We start from the raw sequence: 24972 nt of genomic DNA, 5'->3' as shown, positions 1-24972 counted from the left end.
ATTTTCTGGATTTTTTTTTTTCAATTTGTCTGTCATAGTTGACGTGTACCTATGATGAAAATTACAGGCCTCTCATCTTTTTAAGTGGGAGAACTTGCACAATTGGTGGCTAACTAAATACTTTTTTCCCCACTGTACAGTGATCACAGGTTGACTCCTCCCCAACACACACAGTGATCACAGGTTGACTTCTCCCCCCAGGAAACACAAACAGTGATCACAGGTTGACTTCTACCCCCAGGGAACACACAGTGATCACAGGTTGACTTCTCCCCCCAGGGAACACAAACAGTGATCACAGGTTGACTCCTCCCCCCAGGGAACACACACAGTGATCACAGGTTGACTTCTCCCCCAGGAAACACACACAGTGATCACAGGTTGACTTCTCCCCCAGGGAACACACACAGTGATCACAGGTTGACTTCTCCCCCAGGGAACACAAACAGTGATCACAGGTTGACTTCTCCCCCCAGGGAACACAAACAGTGATCACAGGTTGACTCCTCCCCCCAGGGAACACACACAGTGATCACAGGTTGACTTCTCCCCCCAGGAAACACACACAGTGATCACAGGTTGACTTCTCCCCCCAGGGAACACACACAGTGATCACAGGTTGACTTCTCCCCCCAGGGAACACACACAGTGATCACAGGTTGACTTCTCCCACCAGGGAACACAAACAGTGATCACAGGTTGACTTCTCCCCCCAGGGAACACACACAGTGATCACAGGTTGACTCCTCCCCCCAGGGAACACACACAGTGATCACAGGTTGACTTCTCCCCCCAGGAAACACACACAGTGATCACAGGTTGACTCCTCCCCCCAGGGAACACACACAGTGATCACAGGTTGACTTCTCCCCCCAGGAAACACACACAGTGATCACAGGTTGACTTCTCCCCCCAGGAAACACACACAGTGATCACAGGTTGACTTCTCCCCCAGGGAACACACACAGTGATCACAGGTTGACTTCTCCCCCAGGGAACACAAACAGTGATCACAGGTTGACTTCTCCCCCCAGGGAACACACAGTGATCACAGGTTGCCTTCTCCCCCCAGGGAACACACACAGTGATCACAGGTTGCCTTCTCCCCCCAGGGAACACACACAGTGATCACAGGTTGACTTCTCCCCCAGGAAACACACACAGTGATCACAGGTTGACTTCTCCCCCAGGGAACACAAACAGTGATCACAGGTTGACTCCTCCCCCAGGGAACACACACAGTGATCACAGGTTGACTTCTCCCCCAGGGAACACAAACAGTGATCACAGGTTGACTCCTCCCCACAGGGAACACACACAGTGATCACAGGTTGACTCCTCCCCCAGGGAACACAAACAGTGATCACAGGTTGACTTCTCCCCCAGGAAACACACAGTGATCACAGGTTGACTTCTCCCCCCAGGGAACACACACAGTGATCACAGGTTGACTTCTCCCCCCAGGGAACACACACAGTGATCACAGGTTGACTTCTCCCCCCAGGGAACACACACAGTGATCACAGGTTGACTTCTCCCCCCAGGGAACACACACAGTGATCACAGGTTCACTTTCACTGCTCGCTGCATACGTTTCATTACAGTAACAAAGGCTTGGTTTGAGCTGTGATTGTCTAGGGTTGAGCCAATGTCATTAGCAGTTTCGTTTACTATGATGATTAATGGCTGTTGGGAAACTGGGAAGTGGCTTGTGTCTGTGTTTCATGACTAACTGTACTTCCCTCTCTCTCCCTTCCTCCCTCATCCCCCCTCATCCCCACCCCCCTCACCCCCCTCCCCCAAACCCCTCATCCCCACACCTCCATCCCCCTCCCCCTCATCTCCCCCCACCCCCCCACCCCCCTCCCCCCCTCCCCCAAACCCCTCATCCCCACACCTCCATCCCCCCTCCCCCTCATCTCCCCCATCCCTCCCACCCCCCTCCCACCCCCCCCCCCCCTCCCCCCTTCTTCCCCCTACAGTCGGACTCGTAACCTGTCAGGCTCTCCTAGACCCCGCCCTGTGAAGAAGGTCCACTTCATCAAGAACATGAGACAGTACGACACGCAAGGCAGCAGGTGAGAACTCATTTCAAGACCCCTGCAGCTAGAGGCTGCCCTTCCTAAAGCGCTTCCTCTTTCTCCCACAGAACTTCCTGTGTTTGGAAGAAGAGGTGGCGACAGTGTCCTTTATCCTTTGCAACACTGTCGCCATCTCTTCTTTCCAACCCAGAGGTGCATGATGATGAGGGTTAGGCCTATACGCCGCAATACGATTAAACCTCTACTGGACCGGTGTCCCGAAATCGGGACAGTTCTTGCTCAATACGTACAATGTGACTAGAATGACTAAAACTTTCTCGAGCATAGACATGTCTTATATGGGCAGAAAGTTTAAATTCTTGTTAATCTTTCTGCAGTGTCCAATTTACAGTAGCTATTACAGCTAAAAAAAATACCATGCTATTGTTTGAGGAGAGTGCACAACAACAAAACACTTTTATCACGACAACTGGTTTGGTACGTTCACCTCTGACGGTAAATAATGTACTTAGATTCAGTAATCTTGCTCTGATTTGTCATCCTGAGGGTCCCAGAGATCAAATAAAGCGTCGTTTTGTTTGATAATAAAATCTATTTTTATGTCCTAACACGATCCATGTTGTATTCCCTCTCGTTCAACTTGCAAATAAATAAATCTGTGAAAATCGACACGCTAAACCTGGTTTCAGTAGTCAAGTTAGGTTACTATTTATTCCTCAGACACTCTAGAACGTTCCTTCATCATTCTGCATTAGGTACAGTTGACATACAGTGGGGAGAACAAGTATTTGATACACTGCCGATTTTACAGGTTTTCCTACTTACAAAGCATGTAGAGGTCTGTATTTTTTATCATAGGTACACTTCAACTGTGAGAGACGGAATCTAAAACAAAAATCCAGAAAATCACATTGTATGATTTTTAAGTAATTAATTTGCATTTTATTGCATGACATAAGTATTTGATACATCAGAAAAGTAGAACTTAATATTTGGTACAGAAACCTTTGTTTGCAATTACAGAGATCATACGTTTCCTGTAGGTCTTGACCAGGTTTGCACACACTGCAGCAGGGATTTTGGCCCACTCCTCCATACAGACCTTCTCCAGATCCTTCAGGTTTCGGGGCTGTCGCTGGGCAATACGGACTTTCAGCTCCCTCCTAAGATGTTCTATTGGGTTCAGGTCTGGAGACTGGCTAGGCCACTCCAGGACCTTGAAATGCTTCTTACGGAGCCACTCCTTAGTTGCCCTGGCTGTGTGTTTCGGGTCGTTGTCATGCTGCTCTCTTCAGGTCATTGACCAGGTCCTGCCGTGTAGTTCTGGGCTGTCCCTCACCTTCCTCATGATCATTGATGCCCCACGAGGTGAGATCTTGCATGGAGCCCCAGACGAGGGTGATTGACCGTCATCTTGAACTTCTTCCATTTTCTAATAATTGCGCCAACAGTTGTTGCCTTCTCACCAAGCTGCTTGCCTATTGTCCTGTAGCCCATCCCAGCCTTGTACAGGTCTACAATTTTATCCCTGATGTCCTTACACAGCTCTCTGGTCTTGGCCATTGTGGAGAGGTTGGAGTCTGTTTGATTGAGTGTGTGGACAGGTGTCTTTTATACAGGTAACGAGTTCAAACAGGTGCAGTTAATACAGGTAATGAGTGGAGAACAGGAGGGCTTCTTAAAGAAAAACTAACAGGTCTGTGAGAGCCGGAATTCTTACTGGTTGGTAGGTGATCAAATACTTATGTCATGCAATAAAATGCAAATTAATTACTTAAAAATCATACAATGTGATTTTCTGGATTTGTTTTAGATTCCGTCTCTCACAGTTGAAGTGTACCTTTGATAAAAATTACAGACTTCTACATGCTTTGTAAGTAGGAAAACCTGCAAAATCGGCAGTGTATCAAATACTTGTTCTCCCCACTGTACATCTTAGCCAAATACATTTAAACTCAGTTTTTCACAATTCCTGACATTTAATCCTAGTAAAAATTCCCTGTCTTAGGTCAGTTAGGATCACCACTTTATTTTAAGAATGTGAAATGTCAGTATAATAGTAGAGAGAATGATTTATTTCAGCTTTTATTTCTTTCATCACATTCCCAGTGGGTCAGAAGTTTACATACACGCAATTAGTATTTGGTAGCATTGCCTTTTAAATTGTTTAACTTGGGTCAAATGTTTCGGGTAGCTTCCCACAATAAGTTGGGTGAATTTTGGCCCATTCCTCCTGACAGAGCTGGTGTAACTGAGTCAGGTTTGTAGGCCTCCTTGCTCGCACACGCTTTTTCAGTTCTGCCCACACATTTTCTATAGGATTGAGGTCAGGGCTTTGTGATGGCCACTCAAATACCTTGACTTTGTTGTCCTTAAGCCATTTTGCCACAACTTTGGAAGTATGCTTGGGGTCATTGTCCATTTGGAAGACCCATTTGCGACCAAGCTTTAACTTCCTGACTGATGTCTTGAGATGTTGCTTCAATATATCAACATACATTTCCTTCCTTATGATGCCATCTATTTTGTGAAGTGCACCAGTCCCTCCTGCAGCAAAGCACCCCCACAGCATGATGCTGCCACCCCCGTACTTCACGGTTGGGATGGTGTTCTTCGGCTTGCAAGCAACCCCCTTTTTCCTCCAAACATAACGATGGTCATTATGGCCAAACAATTCTATTTTTGTTTCATCAGACCAGAGGACATTTCTCCAAAAAGTACGATCTTTGTCCCCATGTGCAGTTGCAAACCGTAGTCTGGCTTTTTTATGGCGGTTTTGGAGCAGTGGCTTCTTCCTTGCTGAGCGGCCTTTCAGGTTATGACGATATAGGACTTGTTTTACTGTGTATATAGATACTTTTGTACCTGTTTCCTCCAGCATCTTCACAAGGTCCTTTGCTGTTGTTCTGGGATTGATTTTGACTTTTCGCACCAAAGTACATTCATCTCTAGGAGACAGAACGTGTCTCCTTCCTGAGCGGTATGATGGCGTCGTGGTCCCATGGTGTTTATACTTGCCTACTATTGTTTGTACAGATGAACGTGGTACCTTCAGGCGTTTGGAAATTGCTCCCAAGGATGAACCAGACTTGTGGGGGTCTACAATTCTTTTTCTGAGGTCTTGGCTGATTTATTTTGATTTTCCCATGATGTCAAGCAAAGAGGCACTAAGTTTGAAGGTAGGCCTTGAAATACATCCACAGGTACACCTCCAATTGACTCAAATGATGTCAATTACCCTATCAGAAGCTTCTAAAGCCATGACATCATTTTTTGGAATTGTCCAAGCTGTGTAAAGGCACAGTCAACTTAGTGTATGTAATCTTCTGACCCACTGGAATTGTGATACAGTGAATTATAAGTGAAATAATCTGTCTGTAAACAATTGTTGGAAAAATTACTTGTGTCATGCACCAAGTAGATGTCCTAACCGACTTGCCAAAACTATAGTTTGTTAAGAAGAAATGTGTGGAGTGGTTAAAAAACGAGTTATAATGACTCCAACCTAAGTGTATGATAACTTCCGACTTCAACTGTACACTACCGGTCAAAAGTTTTAGAACACCTACTCATTCAAGGGGTTTTCTTTATTTTTACTACTATCATGTAGTAACCAATTTTTTTTTAAACAAATCAAAATATATTTTATATTTCAGATTCTTCAAGTAGCCACCCTTTGCCTTGATGACAGCTTTGCACACTCTTGGCATTCTCTCTCTCTCAACCAGCTTCATTAGGTAGTCACCTGGAATGCATTTCAATTAACAGATGTGCCTTCTGAAAGTAACTTAGAAGTTCATTTGTGGAATTTATTTCCTTCTTAATGCGTTTGAGCCAATCAGTTGTGTTGTGACAAGGGGGGGGGCTATTTGGTAAAAGACCAAGTCCATATTATGGTAAGAACAGCTGAAATAAGCAAAGAGAAACGTCAGTCCATCATTACTTTAAGACATGAAGGTCAGTCAATCCGGAACATTTCAAGAACTTTGAACGTTTCTTCAAGTGTAGTGGCAAAAACCATCAAGCGCTATGATGAAACTGGCTCTCATGAGCACTGCCACAGGAATGGAAGACCCAGAGTTACCTCTGCTGCAGAGGATAAGTTCATTAAAGTTACCAGCCTCAGAAATTGCAGCCCAAATAAATGCTTCACAGAGTTCAAGTAACAGACACATCTCAACATCAACTGTTCAGAGGAGACTGTGTGAATCAGGACTTCATGGTCAAATTGCTGCAAAGAAACCACTACTAAAGGACACCAATAAGAAGAAGAGACTTGCTTGGGCCAAGAAACACGAGCAATGGACATTAGACCGGTGGAAATTTGTCCTTTGGTCTGGAGTCCAAATTTTAGATTTTTGGTTCCAACCGCGTGTCTTTGTGAGACGCGTTGTGGGTGAACAGATGATCTCTGCATGTGTGTTTCCCACCGTAAAGCATGGAGGAGGAGGTGTTATGATGTGGGGGTGCTTTGCTGGTGACACTGTCTGTGATTTATTTAGAATTCAAGGTATACTTAACCAGCATGGCTACCACAGCATTCTGCAGCGATACGCCATCCCATCTGGTTTGGGCTTAGTGGGACTATCATTTGTTTTTCAACAGGACAATGACCCAACACACCTCCAGGCTGTGTAAGGGCTATTTTACCAAGAAGGAGAGTAATGGAGTGCTGCATCAGATGACCTGTCCTCCAAAATCACCCGACTTCAACCAAATTGAGATGGTTTGGGATGAGTTGGACGGCAAAGTGAAGGAAAATCAGCCAACAAGTGCTCAGCATATGTGGGAACTCCTTCAAGACTGTTGGAAAAGCATTCCAGGTGAAGCTGGTTGAGAGAATGCCAAGAGTGTGCAAAGCTGTCATTGAGGCAAAGGGTGGCTATTTGAAGAATCTAAAATATATTTTGATTTGTTTAACACTTTTTGGGTTACTACATGATTCCATATGTGTTATTTCATAGTTCTGATGTCTTCACTATTATTCTACAATGTGGAAAATAGTAAAAAATAAAGAAAAACCCTTGAATGAGTAGGTGTGTCCAAACTTTTGACTGTTACTGTATGTCACCGGGGGCTTGTTTCTAAAACTTTTGACCGGTAGTGTACATATAACTAGCAATAAAGGGACGGATGGTAAACAGTATGTGATGAGTCAAAAACGTTTGTGAAAAAGGGTAAATGCAGATAATCCAGGTTGGTTAACAATTTGAATTTACTATTTAGCAGTTATGGCTTGGGGGTAGAAGCTATTCAGGATCCTGTTGGTTCCACACCTGGTGCATCGGTACCGCTTGCCGTGCTGTAGCAGAGAGAACAGTCTATGACTTGGGTGGCTGTAGTCTTTGACAATTTTTAGGGGCTTCCTCTGACACCGCCTGGTATAGAGGTCCTGGATGGCAGGGAGTTCATCCACAGTGATGTAATGGACCGTACGCACTACCCTCTGTAGCGCCTTGCGGTCGGATGCCAAGCAGTTGCCATACCAAGCGGTGATGCAGCCAGTCAAGATGCTCTCAATGGTGCAGCAAGGAACTTGAAACTCTCGACCTGCTCCACTACAGCCCCCGTCGATGTTAATGGGGGCCTGTTCGGCCGTCCTTTTCCTGTAGTCCACGATCATCTCCTTTGTCTTGCTCACGTTGAGAGAGAGGTTGTTGTCCTGGCACCACACTGCCAGGTCTCTGACCTCCTCCCTATAGGCTGGCTCATTGTCGTCGGTGATCAGGCCTACCACCGTCGTGTCATCGGCAAACGTAATGATGGTGTTGAAATCATGCGCGACCACGCAGTCGTGGGTGAACAGGGAGTACAGGAGGGGACTAAGCATGCACCCCTGAGGGGCCCCCGTGTTTAAGGGTCAGCGTGGCGGATGTGTAGTTGCCTACCCTCACCACCTGAGGCCACCCCCGTCAGGAAGTCCAGGATCCAGTTGCAGAGGGAGGTGTTCAGTCCCAGGGTCCTGAGCTTAGTGATGAGCTTTGTGGGCACTATGGTGTTGAATGCTGAGCTGTAGTCAATGAACAGCATTCTCACATAGGTGTTCCCTTTGACCAGGTGGGAAAGGGCATTGTGGAGTGCGATTGAGATTGCGTCATCTGTGGATCAGTTGCAGAGGGAGGTGTTCAGTCATTGCTGCTACAACAAAAAAGCAGGGACAAATAGTCTCCCAATGCTATTATGATGTCTTTGAAGAGAGTTACGAGTGTCCGGTCACTGTTATAACACACTCTCATTCAACAGAACACAGTTCTTAGAGTGATGCCATGCTATGCCGCTCACATTCCCACTTCCCGGCAGCGTTGGGGTCAATTCCATTTCAGTTCTGTCACGATCGTCAGGGTAAGGAGTAGACCAAGGCGCAGCGTTGCAGGCAAACATACTCGTTTATTGAGCGAAACGTGAAGAAAACAACAAAAGACGGAAACGTGACAGTACACGGTATAACACAACCAACTCGAAACAAGAACCCACAAAACACAAAGGAAAACCGACAGTTTAAATATGGCTCCCAATCAGAGACAACCAGCAAACAGCTGACACTCGTTGCCTCTGATTGGGAGTCACTCAGGCCAACATAGAAAAACACAACCTAGAACACCCAACATAGAAACAGAACACATAGAATAAACACACCCTGGCTCAACAAATAGAGTCCCAGAGCCAGGGTGTGACAGTACCCCCCCCTAAAGGCGCGGACTGCGACCGCGCCTCAATAAGAGCTAAACAGGGGAGGGCTGGGTGGGCATACCTCCTCGGCGGCGGTTCTGGCTCCGGCCTTGCCCACCACCCTCCAATCAACCCCCCATAGCGCCCCTGATCCGGTCTAGCCCCGCTGGCCGGAGCCGGACTGACGACACGCACCCCTGGCTTGGTGCGTGGAGCAGGAACGGACCGGACCGGGCTGACGCGCACCCCTGGCTTGGTGCGTGGAGTAGCACCTGGCCGAACCGGGCTGACGATACACACCCCCTGGCTTGGTGCGTGGAGCAGGAATGGACCGGACCGCCTGACGATGCGCACTCCCTGGCTTGGTGCGTGGAGTAGCAACTGGCCGGACCGGGCTGACGACTCGCACCCCTGGCTTTGTGCGTGGGCCGGAACGGGCCTCACCGGACTGACGACTCGCACCCCTGGCGGGGTGCGTGGAGTCGGAACGGGCCTCACCGACTGACGACTCGCACCCCCTGGCTTGGTGCGTGGAACCGAACGGGCCTCACCGGACTGACGACTCGCTCCCCTGGCTTGGTGCGAGTAGCCGGAACGGGCCTCACCGGACTGACGACTCGCACCCCTGGCTTGGTGCGAGTAGCAGAACGTTCTGGACCAGGCTGACGACTCGCACCCCTGGCTTGAGTGCGAGTGGCAGGAACAGGCTGGACCAGGCTGACGACTCGCACCCCCTGGCTTGGTGCGAGTGGCAGGAACAGGCCGGGCCGGGCTGGCGACTCGCACCCCTGGCTTGGTGCGAGTGGCAGGAACAGGCCGGGCCGGGCTGGCGACGCGCACCGTAGGTTTGGTGCGAGTGGCAGGAACAGGCCGGGCCGGGCTGGCGACGCGCACCGTAGGTTTGGTGCGAGTGGCAGGAACAGGCCGAGCCGGGCTGGCGACGCACACCGTAGGTTTGGTGCGAGTGGCAGGAACAGGCCGGGCCGGGCTGGCGACGCACACCGTAGGTTTGGTGCGTGTAGCAGGGACAGGCCGGGCTGGGCTGGCGACGCACCCCGTAGGCTTGGTGCGTGGAGCAGGGACAGGCCGGGCTGGGCTGGCGACGCACCCCGTAGGCTTGGTGCGTGGAGCAGGGACAGGCCGGGCTGGGCTGGCGACGCACACCGTAGGCTTGGTGCGTGGAGCAGGGACAGGCCGGGCTGGGCTGGCGACGCACACCGTAGGCTTGGTGCGTGGAGCAGGGACAGGCCGGACTGGGCTGGCGACGCACCCCGTAGGCTTGGTGCGTGGAGCAGGAACAGGCCGGGCTGGACTGGCGACGCACACCGTAGGCTTGGTGCGTGGAGCAGGGTCAGGCCGGGCTGGGCTGGCGACGCACACCGTAGGCTTAGTGCGAGGGGCAGGAACAGGCCGGGCCGGGCTGGCGACGCACATCGTAGGCTTGGTGCGAGAGGCAGGAACAGGCCGGGCTGGGCTGGCGACGCGCACCATACACTTAGTGCGGGAAGCAGGAACGAGCCGGGACGGGCTGGCGACGTGCACCGTACACTTAGTGCGGGAAGCAGGAACGGGCCGGACCGGACTGGTGACGCACACCACTTGCTTGGTGTGAGGAGCGGGACTGGGTTTCATCATAACCCTCCGCTCCCTCAGCTGCCTACCGAGTTCCTCTCGCCGTGCCTCATTTCTCACCCTTTCCCTAATCGCCTCTAATAGCTCCATCCTCTGCAACACTAACTCCTGCTCCCTCTTCGCCAGTAGCCCCCTTAACCTGGTGGCCTCCTCACCTAATCTCCCTGTGGCAGCCTCCTGCTGCCCAGTCGCCCCTGCCGTGTGCCCCCCTAAAAATTTTTTTGGGGGTTGCCTCTCGACCCTCCGACGCTGCTCCCACGTCCAGGCTGCCTGTTCCTGGACACGCTGCTTGGTCCTGGTATGGTGGGTTCTTCTGTCACGATCGTCAGGGTAAGGAGTAGACCAAGGCGCAGCGTTGCAGGCAAACATACTCGTTTATTGAGCGAAACGTGAAGAAAACAACAAAAGACGGAAACGTGACAGTACACGGTATAACACAACCAACTCGAAACAAGAACCCACAAAACACAAAGGAAAACCGACAGTTTAAATATGGCTCCCAATCAGAGACAACCAGCAAACAGCTGACACTCGTTGCCTCTGATTGGGAGTCACTCAGGCCAACATAGAAAAACACAACCTAGAACACCCAACATAGAAACAGAACACATAGAATAAACACACCCTGGCTCAACAAATAGAGTCCCAGAGCCAGGGTGTGACAAGTTCAGTCGATTCAGGCAGTGAACTGAAATTCAAATTTTTGTTTTGACCCACAACCCTATGGAAGTCTATGAATGACTGACTTAATTAAATCTTAAATTCTAATGGGCAAATGATAAATCAATATCATGTTTTCAATTCCTTTTCCTAAATGGGTATGCATTTTTTGTGACAAAATTCACATTCAAAGTAATACATTGTATTACAATATTTCCCTCATTTAAAATGAAAATCTATTTATAAAATTTTTGACATGTGTTTTTCTGGATTTTTTTGTTGTTATTCTGTCTCTCACAGTTCAAATAAACCTACCATTAAAATTATAGACTGAACATTTATTTGTCAGTGGGCAAACGTACAAAATCAGCAGGGGATCAAATACTTTTTTCACTCACTGTATGTAAATGTGATATTTCCGTTTTTTATTTTGAATAAATTTGCAAAGAAATCTAAAAACCTGTTTTTGCTTTGTCATTATGGGGTATTGTGTGTAGATTGAGGGACATTTTTTATTTAATCAATTTTAGAATAAGGCTGTAACGTAACAAAATGTGGAAAACGTCAAGGGGTCTGAACAATTTCCGAAGGCACTGTATATATATATATATTGACATAGTGACTGTGTGTGTGAGAGAGGGAGAAGGAACCATTAGTCTTGGACTTAGTCCTTGGTGGGACAGTATTTACAATGGCACCATCAGGATGTCCCCACAAGCGACAGGAAGTCCACCTGCCTGCTCTGCCCCTTCAGGACTGTGACTCCATATTTTCTTGAGCAGTAAAGCTGTTCCTTGACTCAATACTGTTAAAGCTGCAAGCCAAAGTAAATAAACAAGCCTTGGCTTGTGGCGAGCCACAACGACTCATAGGAGCAGGAACTTGTTTCTGTAGTGTGAGGCAGCTTGATGTACAAGAACACCCCCCTTGACAGGACGCTAGTCTATCTCCTGTTTCTGTAGTGTGAAGCAGTTTGATGTACAAGTACACCCCCTGGACAGGACGCTAGTCTATCGCAGGGCCTTACCCCCCCGATCTATCTCTAGTGCCAAGACACATCGGGTCCCATTTTTACAGTCTTGGTATGTCTCAGCCAGGGATCGAACTGTCCAACCTTCAAATCTCAGGGAGGACACTAACAACAAGGGCACTGAGTTGGTATTGCGTATTAAGTTGTTCCATGTCGACTGGAGGCACACACAATTAACCATCAAAAATGTTTTTATTAAGGATATACCTTACTGTCCCCTTGGTGACCTGTGATAGAGACATTGTCCTACAGGTAATAGTTATTCTTGTTCTTTGAATCACTGGTGTTCAACAAACAGGTTACTATCCACACAAAGTGTTTCGACTACTGTAGGTTTCCTCGATAATGGTTTCCGACGTGTGATTGGCAGAACCTCATTGAAGAGCAACAACATTTCTGCATTGTTATCATTTTAGCAGAACATCCTTTTGAACATGTGACTAGTGGTAACAAAGTGGCACTGTAATTTTGACTGGACACTTCAAGCAGTTCAGAGACAATGGAGAATCCTGCTCTCCTCTTCCTCATTAGTGCCGTTAGAAATATTAGTACTATCATTGGGGATGATATTCCTTCTCGATTTCGATCAGCCAGAACCGCCTGTGAATAAGGAGCACAAATGATGCAGAAAGGTTAGCATGGATGGACACCTAAAACACAGATTATCAATGTACAACTCATAGTAAGTGCATTAGTCACAATTCAATTCACACATCCTACTGTTTTTTTATTGTTCACAATAACTGTATGCTCCGGTTTAGTGCATGTTGTTACAACCAATCATTCATTCACTCAATTTACCAGAGTGTGGGCTCATTGAGTAGGGTGAGGGGAGGGGGCATCAAGTCATCTTTCAGCCATGTTGGTGCACCTCCAGCCCTGGCTTCCTCTGGGAGAGCATCCTTACCTGTCTGATGAAGGGCAGCTTGGTCAGCAGCATCTGGAAGACCGAACGGGGCAGCTTGGTCAGCAGCATCTGGAAGACCGAAGGGGGCAGCTTGGTCAGCAGCATCTGGAAGACAGGAGGGGGCAGCTTGGTCAGCAGCATCTGGAAGACAGAACGGGGCAGCTTGGTCAGCAGCATCTGGAAGACAGGAGGGGGCAGCTTGGTCAGCAGCATCTGGAAGACAGGAGGGGGCAGCTTGGTCAGCAGCATCTGGAAGACTGAAGGGGGCAGCTTGGTCAGCAGCATCTGGAAGACAGGAGGGGGCAGCTTGGTCAGCAGCATCTGGAAGACAGGACGGGGCAGCTTGGTCAGCAGCATCTGGAAGACAGGACGGGGCAGCTTGGTCAGCAGCATCTGGAAGACCGAAGGGGGCAGCTTGGTCAGCAGCATCTGGAAGACAGGAGGGGGCAGCTTGGTCAGCAGCATCTGGAAGACAGAACGGGGCAGCTTGGTCAGCAGCATCTGGAAGACAGGAGGGGGCAGCTTGGTCAGCAGCATCTGGAAGACAGGAGGGGGCAGCTTGGTCAGCAGCATCTGGAAGACAGAACGGGGCAGCTTGGTCAGCAGCATCTGGAAGACAGGAGGGGGCAGCTTGGTCAGCAGCATCTGGAAGACAGGAGGGGGCAGCTTGGTCAGCAGCATCTGGAAGACTGAAGGGGGCAGCTTGGTCAGCAGCATCTGGAAGACAGGAGGGGGCAGCTTGGTCAGCAGCATCTAGAAGACAGGAGGGGGCAGCTTGGTCAGCAGCATCTGGAAGACTGAAGGGGGCAGCTTGGTCAGCAGCATCTGGAAGACTGAAGGGGGCAGCTTGGTCAGCAGCATCTGGAAGACAGGAGGGGGCAGCTTGGTCAGCAGCATCTGGAAGACAGGAGGGGGCAGCTTGGTCAGCAGCATCTGGAAGACCGAACGGGGCAGCTTGGTCAGCAGCATCTGGAAGACAGGAGGGGGCAGCTTGGTCAGTAGCATCTGGAAGACCGAACGGGGCAGCTTGGTCAGCAGCATCTGGAAGACCGAACGGGGCAGCTTGGTCAGCAGCATCTGGAAGACCGAACGGGGCAGCTTGGTCAGCAGCATCTGGAAGACCGAACGGGGCAGCTTGGTCAGCAGCATCTGGAAGACCGAACAGGGCAGCGTCTGCTGGCGGAGCTGCTGGGGTTACCTTACACAGCAATGACGTCATAGTTTCCTGAGGGTTGGAACAAAATATAGACGAGTTGAAAGGCACACAGTCAGGTCTGGAGAAACCGAGCTAATATAGAAAAGGCTTTTGTAGCCTTCAAATCAGACAACAGGAACTCATAAGAATCAGACTGATTCTAGTCCATATGAAAGATCATCTGGTACTGTCCCCTGTGGGATATAACAATTCAATACTGTAATGTTGACAATATTTACTGGCAAACGAAGGCTTGACTTGCAATAAACAAAATGTTGCATACAAGAACTCAGTGTGGAATGGTCATGTTACTACAATATGAATAGAACTCAGTGGGGAGGATCATGTTACTACAATATGAATAGAACTCAGTGGGGAGGATCATGTTACTACAATATGAATAGAACTCAGTGGGGAGGATCATGGGACTACAATATGAATAGAACTCAGTGGGGAGGATCATGGGACTACAATATGAATAGAACTCAGTGGGGAGGATCATGGGACTACAATATGAATAGAACTCAGTGGGGAGGATCATGGGACTACAATATGAATAGAACTCAGTGGGGAGGATCATGGGACTACAATATGAATAGAACTCAGTGGGGAGGATCATGGGACTACAATATGAATAGAACTCAGTGTGGAATGGTCATGTTACTACAATATGAATAGAACTCAGTGGGGAGGGTCATGTTACTACAATATGAATAGAACTCAGTGGGGAGGATCATGTTACTACAATATGGAATAGAACTCAGTGGGGAGGATCATGGGACTACAATATGAATAGAACTCAGTGGGGGAGGATCATGGGACTACAATATGAATAGAACTCAGTGGGGAGGATCATGGGACTACAATATGAATAGAACTCAGTGGGGAGGATCATGGGACTACAATATGAATAGAACTCAGTGGGGAGGATCATGGGACTACATTGTGAATAGAACTCAGTGGGGAGGATCATGGGACTACAATATGAATAGAACTCAGTGGGGAGGATCATGGGACTACAATATGAATAGAACTCAGTGAGGAGGATCATGGGACTACAATATGAATAGAACTCAGTGGGGAATGGTCATGTTACTACAATATGAATAGAACTCAGTGGGGAGGATCATGGGACTACAATATGAATAGAACTCAGTGGGGAGGATCATGGGACTACAATATGAATAGAACTCAGTGGGGACACAACTCAGCAACATGACGACAGTATCTCTGCAGTCCAACTCAGCAACATGACGACAGTATCTCTGCAGTCCAACTCAGCAACATGACGACAGTATCTCTGCAGTCCAACTCAGCAACATGACGACAGTATCTCTGCAGTCCAACTCAGCAACATGACGACAGTATCTCTGCAGTCCAACTCAGCAACATGACGACAGTATCTCTGCAGTCCAACTCAGCAACATGACAGTAACTCTGCAACATGTCCAACTCATTTGAGTAACTGCCTATGAGGAGGAAAGGTGGTCCAAACGGTCTGTTCACAGTGTGATACAATGTGTCTTTGGGTTGCACAATCGCTGCCAAGTAATGACTTGTAATGACTTGTAAACTTACAGTACACCAGTGGCGGTCGGTGCCGTTTTAAGATGAGGGAGGACAATCTTTTTTCATGGCTTTGTTTCTATTACAGCGTATTGGATGACTCTCATTCATATTCCATTCACCCAGTTCAATGTAACAGTGATAGGTTTAGGCTACTGCGTGATACTCTAATGTTCCCTATAACCATCATGAGGTTGCTACAACCTAGCTTACAACGTAGGTGCACACAGGTCGAGAGAAAGATTTGAGGTGGCAGACAGTGACACATGGACAGACAAGGACAGACAATACCGCCGTGCACACTCTTGTCTTCATCTTACTGACATAGAGTGTAATCATTAGTCCAACAGTTGAAAACCTGAGTTTCTATTGGACAAATTCAGGTATGTTTATCCCCATTTTGTTCCGTTTGTTTCCGTTTAAGACATGTTTTTCAACACTTTCATAGCAGCCACGTTGTATACCTTCTCGCATCTAGGCCCTCTCCTCCTCTCACCTTGTCCCTTCGCTTGTAGACTTCAATGCACAACACATCAGCTGTATGTGACCAGACGAAAAAACATTTCCAAGCCAAACCATATCATAACCGCTACACACATCCTACATCGTTGTCACCATATTAGCTAAAGTAATGTCATAGTCAACATAGCTAATAGAACTAACGTGTTAGTACATCCACTACAATCATGCAGTAATGTTACGGTGTACAGTCAGTAAGCAGTTTAGCACTTACACCGGCCGGGCCCCGGTGGCAATACATTAGTCAAACCAAAAGCTTACCTTGACTTGGAAGAGTTCCAGTGTTGTGTTGGAAAGTCATAGCCCTCTAGCTAACATAGCATCCCTCTGTTTGAGCAGGGTAATTTAGTAGGCTAAACTAGCTAGCTGCATTTGCTAGCTAAGTAAGTGAAACTGAAAGTGGAAAGAAAATGACAATCTCTCTCTCTCTCTCTCTCTCTCCTGCTTCTCCTTCATTTTGGAATAAATTAATTTGTTCAAAACTGTTCAACTATTGTCTTTCTCTCTCTTTGAGTCAACTACTCACCACATTTTATGCACTGCAGTGCTAGCTAGCTGTAGATTATGCTTTCAGTACTAGATTAATTCTCTGATCCTTTGATTGGGTGGACAACATGTCAGTTCATGCTCCAAGAGCTCTGATAGGTTGGAGGACGTCCTCCGGAAGTTGTCATCATTACTGTGTAAGTCTATGGAAGGGGGTGAGAAACATGAGCCTCCTATGTTTTGTATTGAAGTCGATGTACCCAGAGGAGGACGGAAGCTAGCTGTCCTCCGGCTACACCATGCTGCTACCCTACAGATAGCTGTTGAGGCTACTGTGGACCTTCATTGCAAAACAGTGTGTTTTAATCAATTATTTGGTGACGTGATTATATTTAGTATAGTTTTATCTAAAAAATGATAACTTTTTAAATGTTTAAAAATATATATTTTTATGAAATTCACTGAGGAGGATGGTCCTCCCCTTCCTCCTCTGAGGAGCCTCCACTGCTGTACACAGTATCTACCTTTAATATTAATAATATGCCATTTAGCTGACGCTTTTATCCAAAGCGACTTACAGTCATGCGTGCATACATTTTTGTGTATGGGTGGTCCCGGGGATCGAAACCACTACCTTGGCGTTACAATCGCCGTGCTCTACCAGCTGAGCTTGCAACCTCTGCCTCCTATCTATCCAAGTAGTAGTACCTAAGTTGATCCTTCGTGTGCGCATTGCTCAGTGAAGATAATAATAATAATAATAATATGCCATTTAGCAGACGCTTTTATCCAAAGCGACTTACAGTCATGCGTGCATACATTTTTTTTTTGTGTATGGGTGGTCCCGGGGATCGAACCCACTACCTTGGCGTTACAAGCGCCGTGCTCTACCAGCTGAGCTACAGAGGACCACCCCACCCACAGTGTTTGATTGACAATCAACACAAGTTGAAAATGATAACGCAAATGAGCTAGCAAAATAGCAAAATGAAGCATTGCGATCGATTTATCGAATTTGATTGATCTTTTGAAATTCGACAGTCTTAAACCACATAGAGTATGGAAAAAATATTGTCAATTATTTTTCTTCTAGTCATAATTCATGTTGTCACAACAAGGAAATTAAATGTCAGTGTTGTACTGGATAGTACCATGGAAATTAAGTATCAAACACACTTTTCTATTTCAGATTGACAGACATTATGCATACTCAATCATGAAAATGATAATGCAATATATTTTTTTTACATTTCAATTAGAATTTTGTCACAAAAAAATTCATACCCATTTAGAAAAAGGAATTGCAAACTAATATGGATTTATAATTATGTCCATTTGCATTTCCAATTGAGTTTGAAAATGCAAAATTAAATGTTTTAACTAAATTCCTCCATACAACTCAGGCTGGTTCCCAAATGTATCCAACAGAACACTAGTCTACAGTGATGCCTTGCCTCATATTGTCTATCTATCTAGACAGCTTGTTCCTTTGTCCCTCATCCTCAGAGCACAGTACAGGGTAACACACACACACTGTCAGTACAGGGGTGGGAACCCAGATCTGGCTCTTCTCCAGAGAAGGAGTGAACGGAGCTACGAGAGTCATGTTTACTCTAGGCCCATTATAAAGCACCAGGACTCACTGGCATTGTTTTACATGCATGCTGGGTCTGGGACACGGTTGGTTTTTTCCAGTTGACTCTTTCCCATGCATGCTGGGTCTGGGACACGGTTGTTTTTTTCCAGTTGACTCTTTCCCATGCATGCTGGGCCTGGGACACGGTTGTTTTTTTCCAGTTGACTCTTTCCCATGCATGCTGGGCCTGGGACACGGTTGGTTTTTTCCAGTTGACTCTTTCCCATGCATGCTGGGCCTGGGACACGGTTGGTTTTTTCCAGTTGACTCTTTCCCATGCATGCTGGGCCTGGGACACGGTTGTTTTTTTCCAGTTGACTCTTTCCCATGCATGCTGGGTCTGGGACAGAGTTGGTTTGAGATTGTGAGTTAGTATGCGTCCCAAATGGCACCCTGTTCCCTATGTAGTGCACTACTTTTGACCAGGGCCCATAGGGAATAGGGTACCACTGGGACGCAGATAGAGGCAGGCCGAGAGGGGTCAAAAGAAGTGCATTGTACAGGGGATTCCGCTCCATTTGGGACACAGACCTAGTAAAGTCATGACTGTGTATATCTATAGCAGCTCTGGTTCTGAGAATAGTGACTTAAGCACACATTTTTCCACTGTGAGAGAAGTCGTTGTTGCTGTTGTGAACATTTTTATCTCTTTAAATCATAGTTACTCTCCTAACTTCCCCTCATTAAAACATCATTATGAAGTAGCACTGTGTAACGTTACAGTGCCTTGCAAAAGTATTCATCCCCCTTGGCGTTTTTCCTATTTTGTTGCATTACAACCTGTAATTTAAATGGATTTTTATTTGGTTTTCATGTAATGGACATACACAAAATAGTTCAAATTGGTGAAGGGAAATGAAAAAAATAACTTGTTAAAAAAAATATATACAAAATAAATAACGGAAAAGTGGTGCGTGCATATGTATTCACCCCCTTTGTTATGAAGCCCCTAAATAAGATGGTGCAACCAATTACCTTCAGAAGTCACATAATTAGTTAAATAAAGTCCACCTGTGTGCAATCTAAGTGTCACATGATCTGTCACATGATCTCAGTATATATACATCTGTTCTGAGAGGCCCCAGAGTCTGCAACACCACTAAGCAAGGGGCACCACCAAGCAAGCGGCACCATGAAGACCAAGGAGCTCTCCAAACAGGTCAGGGACAAAGTTGTGGAGAAGTACAGATTGGGTTATTAAAGAATATCAGAAACTTTGAACATCCCACGGAGCACCATTAAATCCATTGTTCAAAAATTGAAAGAATATGTCACCAGAACAAACCTGCCAAGAGAGGGCCGCCCACCAAAACTCACGGACCAGGCAAGGAGGGCATTAATCAGAGAGGCAACAAAGAGACCAAAAATAACCCTGAAGGAGCTGCAAAGCTCCACAGCGGAGATTGGAGTATCTGTCCATAGGACCACTTTAAGCCATACACTCCACAGAGCTGGGCTTTATGGAAGAGTGGCCAGAAAAAAGCCATTGCTTAAAGAAAAAATAAGCAAACACGTTTGGTGTTCGCCAAAAGGCATGTGGGAGACTCCCCAAACATATGGAAGAAGGTACTCTGGTCAGATGAGACTAAAATTGAGCTTTTTGGCCATTAAGGAAAACGCTATGGCGCAAACCCAACACCTCTCATCACCCCGAGAACACCATCCCCACAGTGAAGCATGGTGGTGGCAGCATCATGCTGTGGGGATGTTTTTCATCGGCAGGGACTGGGAAACTGGTCAGAATTGAAGGAATGATGGATGGCGCTAAATATAGGGAAATTCTTGAGGGAAACCTGTTTCAGTCTTCCAGAGATTTGAGACTGGGACGGAGGTTCACCTTCCAGCAGGACAATGCCCTTAAGCATACTGCTAAAGCAAAACTCAAGTGGTTTAAGGGGAAACATTTAAATGTATTGGAATGGCCTAGTCAAAGCCCAGACCTCAATCCAATTGAGAATCTGTGGTATGACTTAAAGATTGCTGTACACCAGCAGAACCCATCCAACTTGAAGGAGCTGGAGCAGTTTTGCCTTGAAGAATGGGCAAAAATCCCAGTGGCTAGATGTGCCAAGCTTATAGAGACATACCCCAAGAGACTTGCAGCTGTAATTGCTGCAAAAGGTGGCTCTACAAAGTATTGACTTTGGGTTGGGTGAATAGTTATGCACACTCAAGTTTTCTTTTCTTTTTTTTTTTTTCTTGTTTGTTACATACAAAAAAAATTTGCATCTTCAAAGTGGTAGGCATGTTGTGTAAATCAAATGATACAAACCCCCCCAAAAAAATCTATTTTAATTCCAGGTTGTAAGGCAACAAAATAGGAAAAATGCCAAGGGGGTGAATACTTTCGCAAGCCACTGTAGCTGTTGGCGAAAGACAGTGGTTGTTTCCCAAATGGCACCCTATTCCTACATAGTGTACTGCTTTTTACCAAAGCTAAATGGGACACAGCCAGTACCTTAGTTAGTCATGAAGCAGTTCTGTGTAACGTCAAAGATACTGATGCGCAAGATAGTGGGAACTGAAGCCATAAACTGTGTATGTGACGAATAAATGTTATTTGATTTGGTCTTGTTATATACCAGGTATATGTCATGGTAATGTTCAGTTAGCAGTGTTACATCAAATGGTACTGAGATTAGCATCTTGGCTAACATCCTCTTTGGTAATGTTAGCCGTAGGCTAAAAGACAGTGACTTCTTTATGATGCAGAACTGTGTAACGTTAAGGTGTTAGCCACAGATGAAAGAGGACTGTGTCCCCTCATAAAATATAGTTGAGAGGAAACAGTGTTTTGATAAAGAAGAACGTCTTTACGTCATCTGATCCTCCAGCTGATACAGGTCCCACTAGGGTAATGGCAGAGGTGTGTAGGATTAGTAGTCAGGGGAATGTTTCCACAACACGCAACATCCTTGTTTCCATCAAACCTAGTCATAGGAGGGTTTTTTTTTCTCTCAAGTCAATTCATTGGTGCTATATTGACATGAAATAGGCCTACACATGTAAATGTTATTGCACAAGCAAACGTTTTAGATGAAATGTCTCTTTTGCTCTCTCTCTCTCTCTCTCTCTCTCTCTCTCTCTCTCTCTCTCTCTCTCTCTCTCTCTCTCTCTCTCTCTCTCTCTCTCTCTCTCTCTCTCTCTCTCTCTCTCTCTCTCTCTCTCTCTCTCTCTCTGTCTCTCCCTTCATCTGTCTCTGACGTGGTTGTTGTCTCTCCAGGATCGTGTTGATCTGTGCCAAGCGTTCTCTGTTTGCGGTGTTCTCAGTGTTGCCCTATGGAGAGAGCGTTCACATCAGGTACAGTACAACTTATTCACTTCACACTAATGCTGCTGCAGTGTGTCACGTTTAGTACTGTGTTGCTTCCTCACACCACTAAACTGTGAATATTCACACGTTGTCATACCACAAACTCTGCTGTTCACTGAAATGATCCCGCTGTATTTTATGAGACACCCAAAAAAAGAAATCAGTCACTTCCACTTCCTGCTTTTACCTGGTAGTAGTGTCGGCACGGCCCCCCCTTTGTTTTTACAACAACAAAAAAAATCAAATTTTTACGCCAAATCTAGGTCCAAAAGGCTCCTTAACAGATTCTACCCCCAAGACATAAGAATCCTGAACTGCTAATCAAATGGCCACCCGGACTATTTACTTGTTTTTTTACACTGCTGCTACTCGCTGTCTACTATCTATGCATAGTCACTTTACCCCTACCTACATGTACAAATTACCTCGACTAACCTGTACCCCCCGCACATTGACTCGGTACCGGTATCCCCTGTATATAACCTCGTTATTGTTATGGAATCTTATTGTGTTACCAATTGTTTTCTTGGTGACTATGGTCCCAGCTGCCTTGAGATCATTGACAAGATCCTCTCGTGTAGTTCTGGGCTGATTCCTCACTGTTCTCATGATCATTGCAACTCCACGAGGTGAGATCTTGCATGAAGCCCCAGGCCGAGGGAGATTGACAGTTCTTTTGTGTTTCTTCCATTTGCGAATAATCGCACCAACTGTTGTCACCTTCTCACCAAGCTGCTTGGCGATGGTCTTGTAGCCCATTCCAGCCTTGTGTAGGTCTACAATCTTGTCCCTGACATCCTTGGAGAGCTCTTTGGTCTTGGCCATGGTGGAGAGTTTGGAATCTGATTGATTGATTGCTTCTGTGGACAGGTGTCTTTTATACAGGTAACAAGCTGAGATTAGGAGCACTCCCTTTAAGTGTGTGCTCCTAATCTCAGCTCGTTACCTGTATAAAAGACACCTGGGAGCCAGAAGTCTTTCTGATTGAGAGGGGGTCAAATACTTATTTCCCTCATTAAAATGCAATTCAATTTATAACATTTTTGACATGTGTTTTTCTTGATTTTTTTGTTGTTATTCTGTCTCTCACTGTTCAAATAAACCTACCATTAAAATTATAGACTGATCATTTCCTTGTCAGTGGGCAAACGTACAAAATCAGCAGGGGATCAAATACTTTTTTCCCTCACTGTATATTATTACATTTATCACAGTCAACACACCTATATTATTACCTTTATCACAGTCAACACACCTACATTATTACATTTATCACAGTCAACACACCTATATTATTACCTTTATCACAGTCAACACACCTACATTATTACCTTCATCACAGTCAACACACCTATATTATTACCTTTATCACAGTCAACACACCTATATTATTACCTTCATCACAGTCACCTATATTATTACCTTAATCACAGTCAACACACCTATATTATTACCTTTATCACAGTCAACACACCTATATTATTACCTTTATCACAGTTACCTATATTATTACCTTTATCACAGTCAACACACTTATATTATTACCTTTATCACAGTCAACACACCTATATTATTACCTTTATCACAGTCAACACACCTATATTATTACCTTTATCACAGTCACCTATATTATTACCTTTATCACAGTCAACACACTTATATTATTACCTTTATCACAGTCAACACACCTATATTATTACCTTTATCACAGTCAACACCTATATTATTACCTTTATCACAGTCACCTATATTATTACCTTTATCACAGTCAACACACTTATATTATTACCTTTATCACAGTCAACACACCTATATTATTACCTTCATCACAGTCACCTATATTATTACCTTCATCACAGTCAACACACCTATATTATTACCTTTATCACAGTCAACACACCTATATTATTACCTTTATCACAGTCACCTATATTATTACCTTTATCACAGTCAACACACTTATATTATTACCTTTATCACAGTCAACACACCTATGTTATTACCTTCATCACAGTCACCTATATTATTACCTTTATCACAGTCAACACACTTATATTATTACCTTTATCACAGTCAACACACCTACATTATTACCTTCATCACAGTCAACACACCTATATTATTACCTTTATCACAGTCAACACACCTATATTATTACCTTTATCACAGTCAACACACCTATATTATTACCTTCATCGCAGTCACCTATATTATTACCTTCATCACAGTCAACACACCTATATTATTACCTTTATCACAGTCAACACACCTATATTATTACCTTTATCACAGTCACCTATATTATTACCTTTATCACAGTCAACACACTTATATTATTACCTTTATCACAGTCAACACACCTATATTATTACCTTTATCACAGTCAACACACCTATATTATTACCTTTATCACAGTCACCTATATTATTACCTTTATCACAGTCAACACACTTATATTATTACCTTTATCACAGTCAACACACCTATATTATTACCTTTATCACAGTCAACACCTATATTATTACCTTTATCACAGTCACCTATATTATTACCTTTATCACAGTCAACACACTTATATTATTACCTTTATCACAGTCAACACACCTATATTATTACCTTCATCACAGTCACCTATATTATTACCTTCATCACAGTCAACACACCTATATTATTACCTTTATCACAGTCAACACACCTATATTATTACCTTTATCACAGTCACCTATATTATTACCTTTATCACAGTCAACACACTTATATTATTACCTTTATCACAGTCAACACACCTATGTTATTACCTTCATCACAGTCACCTATATTATTACCTTTATCACAGTCAACACACTTATATTATTACCTTTATCACAGTCAACACACCTATATTATTACCTTTATCACAGTCAACACACCTATATTATTACCTTTATCACAGTCAACACACTTATATTATTACCTTTATCACAGTCAACACACCTATGTTATTACATTCATCACAGTCACCTATATTATTACCTTTATCACAGTCAACACACCTATATTATTACATTTATCACAGTCAACACACCTATATTATTACCTTTATCACAGTCAACACACCTATATTATTACCTTTATCACAGTCACCTATATTATTACCTTCATCACAGTCAACACACCTATATTATTACCTTTATCACAGTCAACACACCTATATTATTACCTTTATCACAGTCAACACACCTATATTATTACCTTTATCACAGTCACCTATATTATTACCTTTATCACAGTCAACACACCTATATTATTACCTTTATTACAGTCAACACACCCATATT

At 45.2% G+C, this 24972-nt stretch overlaps 1 protein-coding gene across 1 annotated transcript in view; it reads left to right on the top strand.

Annotated features, from left to right (window-relative positions):
* The window catches only part of LOC121546591 (CDK5 and ABL1 enzyme substrate 2-like), a 100034-nt gene that overhangs the window by 19056 nt on the left and 56006 nt on the right, over positions 1–24972 (top strand). The window contains exons 2-3 of the mRNA XM_041857835.2: positions 1983–2078; positions 21566–21643. Of these exons, the coding sequence (XP_041713769.1) occupies positions 1983–2078; positions 21566–21643 (174 nt within the window). The remainder of the gene's footprint in view (positions 1–1982; positions 2079–21565; positions 21644–24972) is intronic.

This window comes from Coregonus clupeaformis, chromosome 30, assembly GCF_020615455.1.
Source record: "Coregonus clupeaformis isolate EN_2021a chromosome 30, ASM2061545v1, whole genome shotgun sequence".
NCBI classification, from domain to species: domain Eukaryota; kingdom Metazoa; phylum Chordata; class Actinopteri; order Salmoniformes; family Salmonidae; genus Coregonus; species Coregonus clupeaformis.
This window is presented reverse-complemented; position numbering and strand designations above follow the sequence as displayed.